The sequence below is a fragment of the Branchiostoma floridae genome, chromosome 9 (assembly GCF_000003815.2).
Source record: "Branchiostoma floridae strain S238N-H82 chromosome 9, Bfl_VNyyK, whole genome shotgun sequence".
NCBI classification, from domain to species: domain Eukaryota; kingdom Metazoa; phylum Chordata; class Leptocardii; order Amphioxiformes; family Branchiostomatidae; genus Branchiostoma; species Branchiostoma floridae.
In genome coordinates, this window is record NC_049987.1 from 3,465,888 (window position 1) to 3,479,135 (window position 13,248).

Genomic DNA, 13,248 nt, shown 5'->3' on the forward strand with positions numbered 1-13,248 from the left:
ATCTGACCTCAAAATATCATTTCAATTTTTTTATGACCTATGAAAATGGATTGCGTCACTACTACCACCACAATGTGATTATCGGAGCGACACGCCCCAAAAACTGTTCATCAGAATTAGTCAAAATGGATCTTATTTTGAAATATACCCTGTAAGGTAGAATGTCTTGCGCAGCCGCCTCGAAAGGGTGCTATTTAGTGCTCCCAATTGCTGGTAGCATAAGGGGTAATAAAAATTCAAGGAAAAAAATTCATAAAAAATCAGCATTACAAGATATGACAAAATTCACGCACAGATCTTTTTAAATGACCATTATATACATTACTGTAAAGTATTAACAACAATCGTCGAATTACAAGCGGGGCAAAACACTTTTCTGGCATTTTTTCCCCAAATGGGCGTGGCCATATAGCTCTCTATGACATCATCATGACGTCATGCTAGTTTGCATAAATTACCTTTATGCAATGAGGTACTTCCTAAAAAAAACTAAAGACCCATGCATTATCCAAACATGATATTTTCATGACACCAAAAACACCCCCAAACGCCTCAGTTACCACTCTTTATGGCCTTAATCTGCTGTATCTATTGTATTTCATGTCGGGGCGAGGGCCGGCAAAGGTGTCACCACCTGTTCCCCGCCCCTTCCACTTGTGTGGGGAATTTTAATAAACAGATAAACAAATAAACATTGCATAATGTATGATACAACTGTAAAACTGCAAAATTTAAAACTATTAAATATCAATTTATTTGCAAGGATCGGTGGCCAATACCTCAGCAACACCAACAGGGCTTATCTCAAATTTGATACCGACTTTTCAGTCACCAAGTCTGGATGGAGTCTTCAATACAACTGCAGTGAGTACAAATTTTATTCCTACAACGTTAATCAACATTGTTCATTTTTCAAGTAAAGCGCTCACCAACAGAATTTCAATTAACCCTTAGGTTCTTCACAACTTGATCTGTCCCGAAGCTTCATTTTACCCGAGCGGAAGTGTGACGTCAGCAAGGGGGCCACATTGGAACCAACAGAGACGGGGGTCGATACCGACTACCGGGAACGTTTGACCCGTTGGTGACGTCACACTTTCGCTCAGGTCAAAATTGAGAAGGACAGCTGGAAGTATTAAGCATTTTTTCTGACGTTTTGGTAAACTGGAACTATTCCCCAAATCCCGTCAAATTCAAAGGAGCCGAAGGAACTCCAAATCACCCAAGTCGACCGGACAGAACCTTGTGTACTTATGAAGCCTTTTATCAATATACTCCAAATTCTAAATCATTGCAGTCATTACTTTTCAGGCAACGTCTTTTTGAAAATCAGCAGGTAAGTGGCGAGAAAAACAAGGGTGAATCTGTGAATGTGTGGGTCGAGTTCCCATGCCGTAAATTATTTGTCATTAACAAAAGACGTTGTCAAAATGTTTGATAATGATTCCCTTCGTATTTCAAGCAGAAAGAAGTGGGTATCTGACTTTCAGCAGAGCAAGTTGTCCCGCACACCTCAGCGCGCAGATTAATTGTCCACGTTTCTCCTTCTCCCTTACCTAACGTTACTTGGTGTTGCCTGCAAAGTAATGATCACAATAACTTAAAGTTTGGTACACATTCATACAAGACTTCGCACTTGACATCTATGCTTTCAAATCTGAGTTGTGCTTCTTATTTCTGGGTGAGACCTAGAACTTATTGATCACCCCTCGTATGCTATGTTTTGACACAGTTGAAATGGAGGGACCATTTTTTGGCTTCTGGCCCTTAAATGGTTATCTGAGAGGACAAGACATCGGAGGAAATGCGGTTCATGGCATCACCGATACTCTTGAGTTCGCGGAGGGATTTGATGATGTCGCCGAAGGCTCCGTCACATTTAGCACCATCGCACCGGACTTCGTCATTGCCCTGCCACTAGCAGCGTCTGCATCGTTCTCGGTCGCTCTTATGGTCTATCCGGAGGACTCGGGTTCTGTAAATACCATCTTAACTGGATTCAAACCCGACGGAGATGTGCAGATTAAGATGAATATTTTCAACAATAAGGACTTGGACACAACGTAAGTATTTAATGTGTACTTTAATAGATTATGTTATTTATCAAAAGTGACATCTCTGTACTTTTGGGACATGGTGAAGGGTATTGCATCCTACTGAGAAAAACTCCGCTAAGGCATATAGAAACTCTGATAAAGAGGAAAATTCTAATGTGTCATCCGATTGCAATCAGGGGATACATGTGCGAAATTAACTTGATATATCATGTGACCCAAAAAGGCCGTTTGGTCGAGGTGTGGCACTATAACAAGTAAAGAATGAAAGAAAAAAATATTTTCATTTGTACGACATCAAAAGTGTATCACGACTTTCCAAGAATGTGTTCGTAATGCAAAGTGCCATTTTGTTCTACAGTTTCTTCACGTCTAGCGGCGACGTCAAGCTGAAGGCTGAAGATGCGATAGTCCTCCGAAGATGGTCATTCGTGGTCCTCACCTTCGACAGCAACACTAACGTGGCTCGGCTGTGGATGGACGGTGTGCAGCTTGAAGAGGGGGTGGTAGGGAACTTCGACATTATGATTGATAGAATTGCTCTTAGCAATGTCCAGTTTCCGTTCAAAGGAAGGGTCTCTTGTCTCCAGATGTACAACTCTGTCCTGAATGCAACCTCCATCAGCAAAGCACGGAGTCTGTGTAACGGTAAGTGCTGATTATACACGCCATAATGAATGTAGTTTTATCATTGACTTGGATACAATTTGATGCAGTAATGTGCTTTTTTTTGCGTTATTTGAGATTTAGTTATTTGCACATCAGAAATTAATATCAGTAGGGTGAGCAAACTAGTTTGAAACGTGCAGAAGAACGGAAGAAGCCAACACCACTAATACGAACCCTTCCTTATTCAAACAAATGCAAATATTCATCATGATACAAATTAGTTGATTAAAGGATGCAATGAGTGAGGAATATAGAACAGAAAATTGATACAGATCACTGGATTGAAAATTGGTGGTCAAAGAATATAGATCTAAGACAAAAATGTGTTGTGATACCGTATCATAAATTGAATCCTATCGTCGGCCGTAATATGGTTTTTATTTGGAAGCTAAATTGTCTGTTTATGACAGTTAAATGCAGTAAGGTTTGAATTCTACATACCAAGTATCAATAGTAGGCCCATATGTAATACATTTTGCTGCAAGCATGAAAAGTTCATGAAAAAGGTAAATGTAGCCTTTTTAAGGATTCGTGATCTTTTTTATTTAGGTCCAATTGGAACAATGCGGATTGTAGGGAACACGGACAATGCTGGTCAGGTGGAGATCTTTTACGACAATACCTGGGCAAAGGTGTGCCGACAACAAGCACATGAAATGAACTTGATGGCTGCCCAGGTTGTTTGTAATGGACTGGGACTGGATACTGCAGACGTGCTGACGACTGAGCCACCCGAGGGATCCGGACAAGAGGATCTGTCTCAACCCAGCTGGCTCCACGACGTATCCTGTAACCTGCTGGAAGCATCCCTTGCGGAATGTCAACACTCTGCTTGGATATTGGAACTGTGTCCGCTGGAGGAAACTTTGTCAGTCGCCTGCTTCAATAGTGGTAAGAAAGAAGTCTGCTTTAGATTGAATAGCAATATAGGTTTAACTAGAGTTCCACGACCTCATACCTTCGCCAAATAGTTTTAATCTTTTCGAGTAAAGTATTTATAAATCTTTCCATTCGATTATGCAAATATGGTCATGATTTGTATTTATTGTCTTTTGATCATCCTCTCTATCCAAGAGGCCCAAGTTCAAAGTATAAAACTCTTATCGTGGCAGAAGCCATTTCAGTGTTTCCTCATAGATTATGTAAATATTGAACAAATTTGCATGATTTATGCCCAATGAGGTTCACCTTCACTAAGCTCCATAAAGTTGTAAGTATGAAATTCCCATCATTTACCAGTATGGAATTATTGCATGTTCTCATTAACTACGCAAATGAGGTCGTCATTTGCATAATTAATATGTATTGACATTTCTGTCTTTCTCAGTTACATATTTGACGCGTTTGTCATGGAATGCAGTGGATTTATAAACTTTCCTTAATAATAATGCAAATTAGCTGTTGATTTGCATTATTAGTAGTTCGTTATGTAAGTCTTCACTTAGGCTATCTACATACCAAAAATCATGACGATCCGTCAACACGTTCATATTTTCTCACTAATTATGCAAAAATCTGTCTTTGCCATAGTACTGCACAGCTTAGTTTTTAGGGGAGGGGGCAAAAACGCTCCGTTCAGACATACATATGTAACAGCATTTAGATAAATACGTCGTAAATCAATTATGCTATCTAAATTACAAAAAATCATGACGATCCGTCAACCTGTTCGTATTTTCTCAGTAATCATTAAAATGAGGTCTCAATTTGCATAATTAATATGTATTGACATTTCTCTTTTCAGTTACATATGTGACAAGTGTAAATTATGGATTATGCAAATTAGCTCTTAATTTTGCATAATTAGTATCCCATTATGTAAGTCTTTATTTAGGCTGCATACCAAAAATCATGACGGTCCGTTAACACGTTCATATTTTGTCATTAATTATTCTTATGACATTTTACTCTTTCTCAGCTACGTATGTGACAAGTTTGAACTTCCTATCATGGAATGCAGTGGATTTATGCAAATTAGATATGCACAATTTGTTTTTTATTATATAGGTCATCACTTAGGTTATCTACATACCAAAAATCACGAGGATCCGTCGACACGTTCTCGAGTTATATCGGCGCCTGCAGTTCAAATCACGAACACAGCATGGCCAGAACACGATGTATCAAAAATAGAAGTTCTGCTGCAGTACCTAAGCAAGTCGCTAGGGGCCCATTATGAAACTTGACCTATTTCTTGCCGACCCCTACCCAACTACCAAATATCATCAGGATCCATCCAAGGCTTCTTGAGTTATGCTGTTGACACATACACGCACAGACAGACACACAATTTTATTTTATGGGTCTGGAGTTGGTTTATAAAATTTTGCCATTCATTATGCAAATTAGATTCTAATTCACAAAATTAATATTAAGATTTATCATGCATTACATAAGCTATCAGCAGATCAAAAATCATGATGATCCTTTCATCCCTTCTTGACTTATTCTTTTTCAAAGTCTTTAACTAAACCGACTCCTAGATCCTGCAGTTCCAAAAAGACGCTAGGGGACCCAAACATACACCTCGATCTCTGCCCTTTCTCAGTTACATAAGTGACAACTTTGAAAGTCCTATTATGGAATGCAGTGGATTTATAAACTTTCCTCATCAATTATGCAAATTAGCTGTTGTTTTGCATAATTAGTATCTCATTGTGTAGGTCTTCACTTTGTAACAGCAATCAATATGTTTTAACAACAATAGTACTTCTTTTAAAATGTCCTCTCTTTAGAAACAACTACGCAGGGATCGTCTACGTATTCACTAACACTTGTGGAATCGACAACAGCCATTACTACACCTGGTAGAGAAATGCCCACAGCTTTTGAAACAACTCCTAAAGCTTTAACAAATGCAGCGGACGTAGCAACTACAGACGCAAGTGCATCTTCAGCAATGATGACTATAGCGACAGATACAGTATCGAGTGTAGCAACATGGCGTCCAACGACAGCATCAGCAAAGACTACAGCTAGAACCACCGTACCGATGGAAACAGCAACTGTGTCAGGAAGTACCGTAGTAGTTTCGTCAGCAGCGGTCACAGCGTCTACATTAACCGCACAGGCAGCTGAAGTGACAACAGAAGCAGTGTCATCAACAGCATTTCCTGCAGCAACAACAGCAACGGCTATAACACAAACTACTGTAGGGCAACACCATCTGCAATGACAACGACGAAAACATCGACAGCATATGTGACAACAACAACAGCATCTGCTGCATTGAGTACTGCTGCAACAACATCAGCCGAGACAACAGCTGGCACAATGCTTGAAGAATCTGTTATCGGCGTGCGAGCAGAAAGTGAGTGTAACAGTTTCGTTAAGGTCATATCCATCATGGCATACACAAAAGTTCCTACAGTTGATAAAGATGAGACACACAACACGAGTAGTATATGTTATTTTCAGATACTATTTCAATAAATTTGTCTGTTCCACTAAGATCAAACAGAATTTGTAAATCTTAATTGTTGCTAACGCATAATATGTTGCACCTAACTTTGATTTGTATGGATTCTCCGGAAGGGACTCTTAAGGCCTACGTCACATTACATAGGGGGTCCGCGCGGTGTCTAACTGATGTAGGCCCCGGCCGGGCTCTGAAGCCGGGTAGACATCGGCTCACGTAGTCACAAATCATTTTTTCTTCAGGCGTCCCGTTAGAGGTCCCGGGGGGCTCCGGTGGGCATTCCGGCGGCTTTCGTGCAATAGTCGTATGCTTTAACCCTTTATCGCTCGATGTTCGGCAGGCAACCGTGAGCTGCCCTGTTGATGTCCACGGGTACCCCGTAGGGCTCTGGCAGTGGGTCGGCTGATTCACCCCTTGTAAATAACTGTATGGTCCCTGTCGTACTCCCCGCAAACCACGACCATCATGTGTGTGTTTCTTTTGGGTTTGGGCATTCGTTGGCTCGTCTTTGTTGACTTTTGCAACTGTGCCACGAGGAACTAACACTACTAGAAGCGGAAAATGCCCCTGCACTTCGACTGACAGGGTGAGCACATGCCGCTTGCTCAGCTCAGGCTGAGGGTGGCGACGGCTCGTCACCGTTTCACCCTAAGACTTGTTCTTACTACATGGGTAGTGGAAGAGGAGAGACAAGCGGAACGGCAGTGCTAGAGAAGAATATGTTGGGTTAGGCTCCGAACCATGTTTTGGGGTCTACGATACGCTGATGAGCAAGCTATAGATGCGAGAACATTCTTGCGACTTTAAGTCCTTTATGCGCCTTATGCGTGTGGGACCTTCCATTGAGAAGAGTAGAAAATGAATGTTTTACTGATGATATTTCCTAAATAATTTCCCCGCCGGGACCCCGGTTCATTTAAAGTCCGACTTAAAACCAAACGGGGCCCCGCCCGAGACGAAAAATAACCCGGCAGCCGCTGGGAGACCAGCAGGACCCCGACCGGAAGAGCCAAAAAACAATCCGTAAAATACCCGCCAGGGTCCCTATGTGGAAATGTGACCATGGCCCAAGTTGTCTTGTTTGATGACCGAGGGACCCCGTCAGTGGCCCCGGCGGTGTTCCGGGATGACACAACGGATGCAATAGTTTGTAATGCAAGAAGGTTGGGCCTGTACCGTCGACTACCGTCGGAGTACCGAGCGGGTACCGGGCAGGTACTGTAGGGGCCCCTGCCGATGTGTTCACGGTTAGTTGACGGCTTTGATTCGGCGTATTTTCCTGCCCGGGCCCCGATTGATTTTATGTCCGACTTAGAATCAACCGGGGCCCCGCCCGAGCCCCAAAATAGCCCAGCAGCCGCCGGGAGTCTCACGGGGTGCCGCCCGAAAGTGCAACAATTCAGCCCCTAACCTACCCGGCCGGACCCCTTTGTGCAAATGTGACGTTAGCATAACTGGGAATATAAAATACCGAGCTTATGAGATAACGTTACCAGCTTTAGTCTCTATCTAATATCTTTCAGCCTGCACTAGCTGGACAGCGTGGTTAGACCGAGACGACCCCGGGGGTACGGGCGACGTTGAATCACTGACTGATCTTCGAAGGAAGAATTCCGGGCAGATCTGTACCGAGCCTGTGGGTATTCAGGCCAGAGTTCGCGGATCCCGCATGGGGGCGCTCTTGACTGGACAACAATTCGAATCCTTCAGCCCGACGAAAGGCTTTGTGTGTAGGAACGGCGAACAGAACCACGGGAGATGTCAGGATTATGAAGTGCGGTTTTGTTGTGCTACCAACAACAGTAAGTTCCATGAATCCAGTAGAACTCCACTAGTACTGTTACATTTGCTTTGAACCATACGTATCCTATACGTGACACAAAAGAGACATTTTTCATTCACATATTTAGCTCCATGAAATGTCATGGAGGTTATATTTTCACTAGCGTTTGCCTGTCTGTCTTTCTGTCTGTGTACAACAGACTCAGGAATGGCTGTATGGATTATTTCATACTTCGTGTGTTGGTGGGGTGTGATGAAACTAGCCTAGCGGCTTCCCTTGGTACTGCAGCGCAACTTCCTGTTTTGCTATCTCGTGTGCTGAACGAGCTAAGGTTACGAATTTTGAGTATCAAATAGCTCTTGTGCTCAGGAATAAGTGACATGAGTTTGGGCGCCCTAGCGACTAGTTTTGGGATAGCAGGGGCATTTTCGTCAAAAACTTTCGAAGTGGATAACTCAAGAACAACGGATTTTCATGATTTTTGGTATGTAGGTACCTTATACAATGTTGTACAAAATAAAGAAGTAATTATGAAAAGTAGGAGTTCATTTGCATAATTGATGAGAATAATCTGTCAAAGCATTTTTTTGAATGCATCTCTTGTCCCGGACATGATATGGTCTTCACATTTTAGTGGTAGATAACGTTAAACGCCATGACAAAGTGGGCCAAGTTTCAGCTCAACATTTATTTTTGGAACTGCGGGGGCATTTTTGTCAAGACATACCGAAGAGGACAACTGCAGAAAGGAATGACTGATTGACAGCATTTTAAGCATGCGGGTGGCTTAGGCAAAGATGTTCATAATGATAAACATATTATGCAAATGAGGTCTTGATTTGCATAATTAATATGGAAATTGCATAATTCCTTTGTTTTCAATAACTGGACTTCCTTAAATATAACACATGTAAATTATAATAGATCGAACATCCAGGAGATCCAGGTGTGCTAATGAGGAACTGATTTGCATAATATATGCAAAGATGGCAAAACCGCTTAATGATTAGTTATGGTAATTTTATACTTGTGACATGTGTATGCTGGTCAATGATGAACATCACCATGCATATATCATGAAAATGTCATTTGCATAAAATTTACAAAAGCTCTAAATATTTCATGATGGTATGAGGTCGCCGAACTCTAGTCTTGCTTTCTTATCATTCACCACTGGTTTTAACCACCCTTACACCAGCAAAATAGATGGAAACGAAATATGATGATGTTTATTACATTACAAAGTTTGCGTAATTTTCGAAAACGTATGATTTACTTTTTACATCATTGTGCGTTTCAATGATATCTCAGTCAAACTCACTGAGCTAGCATTTGCTAGCATTAGAGAATAAAAATAATGTTTAATCAAAGTGATGCAGGTTTTTCTTTAGTCATTGACAAAGAGATCCAGGGTGGCTACAAAACTGGTGAAAGCAAGAAGATTCTGGAATAGATGCATTAAACCTCTATGAACAATGCCAGCGATTATAACGTAATTGCAAAAACAATGACAGAAGATCCATTACAAACAAAGAAAGTAGTTGTTTCTCAAACTACAGATAAAAATTGAATATTAATACTAAATCATGGATAAATCAACCAATAGCAAAATGATAACTATTCCAATTCTAAATTTATCTTTACTCAAGCTGTTTTGTCTTCATTTCTGCATGTAATTCGTAAAAAGACGATTTGGTTGAATTTGGCAAAAAATAAATATGATTTTTGTTGATTTTTTAGGTTAAAGGCTTCACGATCAGTTGGTAAAAGCTCTATTGCATTTTCCTTTCCCTTTACAATATTTACACGATAAATTTGTGTCTATACAGCTTGTCGCACGTTCTCCACTGACCCCTCTTGGACCTTCACTTGGAATAACCCACCCGCATCGTCCCCACTGACGTTTAAAGTACGGGCCAGGAGCGACGCCCATATCATTCTGTCTAGTCGTAACTACTGGGTGGCAAAACGGTATAAAATCATTATCGATGAGTTCGGAAACACGGGATACTACATACGGAAACGAGAAGGAAAATTGAAAACTGCAGAAGTTACTGGTAACAGTGCGGGTAAGGAAACCTAATTTTTAAATTATTCGAAAAGTATGTTTCTAACGCGTGTTTGTGTATATGTTTGTGAGCATAACTTAAGATGTCGTGTTGAAAAAGGAACGTATGGTCAAATCTTTGACATAGAAACTTTATACGGCACTGCGGTGGAACTTCTGGTTTTGATATCTGAGTTTGCTTGCAACGGTCTTGATTTTTTTCATGAAAGCTGGCTCAAGTAAAATGTTACCATACTTTCTTTAACTTCAGTGCTTTAGATTTAGTTGGCCAATAATGATAACGAATATGGTTTTGTTTAAAGGGTTTCTGTCTCCAACTGAACACAAGGGATTTTGGATTTCCTGGACGATAAACGGAACAATCTCAGTCGGGAGGGAGGGCGACCAGGTCCCGTGTGTGCAGTTCTCAGACCCCGATCCACTGCCGATCCGCTTTGTCTCCTTCACCACATTCGGCAGTTATGGGTCCTGGGAAGTATGTGACAAAGGTGAGTGTAGTAGGGGTGGGTACCGGTACGGTGTCAAAGCGATCTCGCCCCCCACCCCCAACCAGCACCCCACTAGCGTTTTCGCCCCCTTCAGCGTTACCCCCCACCCCCACCCCCAAGAACATTACTAGTACTTCTCGGAGGGGTCTCAAGATAGAGCAGATGGTTACTACATATTAGGTGCGCTACCTGGTATAATACTGCACCTGGCAGTAAAATATTTAGTTGGTGTGTTAATGGTACCTATATGGCACCTTATTACCGTATGATGTCATACCTCAAAAGTCGATACTTTATTTTTCGGTGCAAGCAAGACATTGAAATGAAAAAGACAATTCTTTTGCAGCTGAGGTGGCATAAAAACAGTGCTACTGCGAACGTATAACTCAACACTGTCTATGGTACGGAATACGTCAGCAATATGTTTTCAATTTGTCACAGTATTTTCTTTCTTGTGCTGGAAACATTTCTAAGGATTAAAAAAACACAAGTGAATAATAGTTTCTCATTACAAACACTATCTACACGCAAGTTGATATACCTGTTGCTAAATGCTACAGAAATACTGGTAAAGTACCAGTCTTAAGAAACACGGGTAAACGCACCAGTTCCCAAATACTAGAAAAAAGTTATATTGGAGGTGCATATGACAAAATGTGTGTTATTCTAACGAAAACCTTATTTGCATAATTAATAAAGACATATAGTTCTTTTGTGGTCCATTCGTAGTAGAGACTTTATATTGGAGGTATATAAGTTGCTTGAGGACAGGTGAATACAATAAAATAAATCTTATATTGAGACTCAGGTATATATGCAATAATGGGAATACAAGGGACCCAATACAACCCTCCTTGTCCGAAACAAGTTCTGAATCAGCTATCGTATTGCCATGTAATTACGTTAATATTAATACTATGGATAGAGTTCTGTATCAAACTCGTGTACTTATATTCTGAAACTGCATTTTGTGATTTATACCAGTCAACTTCAAAAATGTCAAGTAAACCCTTGGGGAGGCGAAATCGCTAAAGGGGGGGGGGGGGCGAAATAAATGCCGGCTGTTACCAGATACAGTAGTTGCACTGAATAAAGTTGAAATGTAACTTCCGATACAGGAGATTGGAACTAAATCCTAAAAGTTCGACTGATGGACTGTTGTCACAAAATGAACAGCACACTGCTTCTGTGACTTCACGCTATGAAAATATGATCACGCTATGAATGGGCAGTGGATCATAAGTATTAGAAAGCCTATGGCTTCTTTTATTCTTCTGGCAAAAAAATATGGCCTTTTGTCTTTTACTTGACCAAGTGTTACCAAGTGCCCAGATGACTCTATATGTATGTGTTGAGATGTTGGACATGGGTGTTTTACTTTAGTTTGGAATTGCAATTTAACTTTAGGCTATAACAACAAAGAATTACGGTAGTTCTTGCAGTTGATTTTTCATTAGTGGGCTGTAACTGCGTTTGGTAACGTTTTGGTCAACTCGATCCTCAAAGAATAGACTGGGAGAACATTACATATTTGAAATGTCATCTTGATTATGGACAATTAATGAAAAAGGCAATGTACGAACGAATAATCTTCATTTTTGCATTTATTTACCATTGCAAAGCATCTAACTAACTTGCAATGCTCTTTCAAATTAAAACACATTTATCCTTCAGAAAAAGTGACATCTATGAAGTGAATTCTACTGTTTGTTTTTTCTATTTTCTCTTTACAGAATGCTCCAACATTAGCCCTAACATCGGCCTGCCAGTGCCTTACAACATGACCAAGTTCCCAAACTATGCAGGCCACCAGAATGAATCAGAACTGCTGAGTTCGCTGGCGGAGTTAGAGTATTTCAGAATGCTGGCGAACGACGGTTGTCATCCACAGATCCGCCATTTTGTTTCCTCCATCGTCGTGCCTCGGTGTGAGTCAGGAAAGGCATATCCGCCATGTTATGAATTTTGTAAGCGGATTAAGAACAGTTGCAAGGACGTGATTCGTCCATCGATGTTTAGCAAACCATTTTGGAAGTGCAGTGCGAATTATCCGCGATCCAGTGAAGTTCCGTACTGTGTCGATCCGGAATTGCTGTGGCGGGAAGACGGGCGATGCGGAAACACGTTTCCAGCATCCGGTGCAAATTCATCGCAGTGCCATCCGGAGTTTTTCCCATGCTGCAGTGCGGATGGATGGTGTGAACCCGAAGGCGATTGTATAGGTAAGGGTCAGATTGCTTGGCAAGTAGAATACAGTTGAATGCTCGGATCATAGAATGTATACCTTCTTTGTTTTCTTTGTTTCTTGGTAATTTGGTCACTTGTTCTACAATTCGTCAACATATCAAAGAAGCACACCTTAGAAAGAAAGATACAAGTTTCGCATTCACTTAATTCAAATAGGTCATAATATGTAGCTAAAAATTGCTTATGGTGTATATTTTCAAATGAATCTTTTACTGAAGGATGGCAATTGCATGCCATAAATTCGTATGTGCAATTATGACTTTGCTTTTAAAAGTAGCTTGTCTCCATGTAGCTATGACCACTTCAGCTGCAACTCAGAAAACCAAGATGACAACGATTTCAAGAGGTATATACTGTAACTTTCTTCTTTTAACTTGCATACTACCACTCAGGCAATCAAATTCTATTGCATAGCTATGAATGTCGCAATGTGTCAAAGGTATTTCTAACTTTGATAACCATTCTTTGAAGGCCAGGAATTTAAACTATTCAAACAACACATGTGTCCTACTTTATTTCGT

General features: G+C 40.9%; 1 protein-coding gene across 1 annotated transcript; it reads left to right on the top strand.

Annotated features, from left to right (window-relative positions):
• Positions 1-5,705: 5,705 nt before the first annotated feature.
• LOC118422980 (cartilage intermediate layer protein 1-like) lies at positions 5,706-10,007 on the top strand. The gene is made up of 3 exons (XM_035830875.1): positions 5,706-6,033; positions 7,665-7,943; positions 9,754-10,007. The coding sequence occupies exons 1-3, from the start codon at positions 5,895-5,897 to the stop codon at positions 10,005-10,007; spliced, it is 672 nt and encodes a 223-aa protein (XP_035686768.1). The 5' UTR covers positions 5,706-5,894.
• Positions 10,008-13,248: the final 3,241 nt, after the last annotated feature.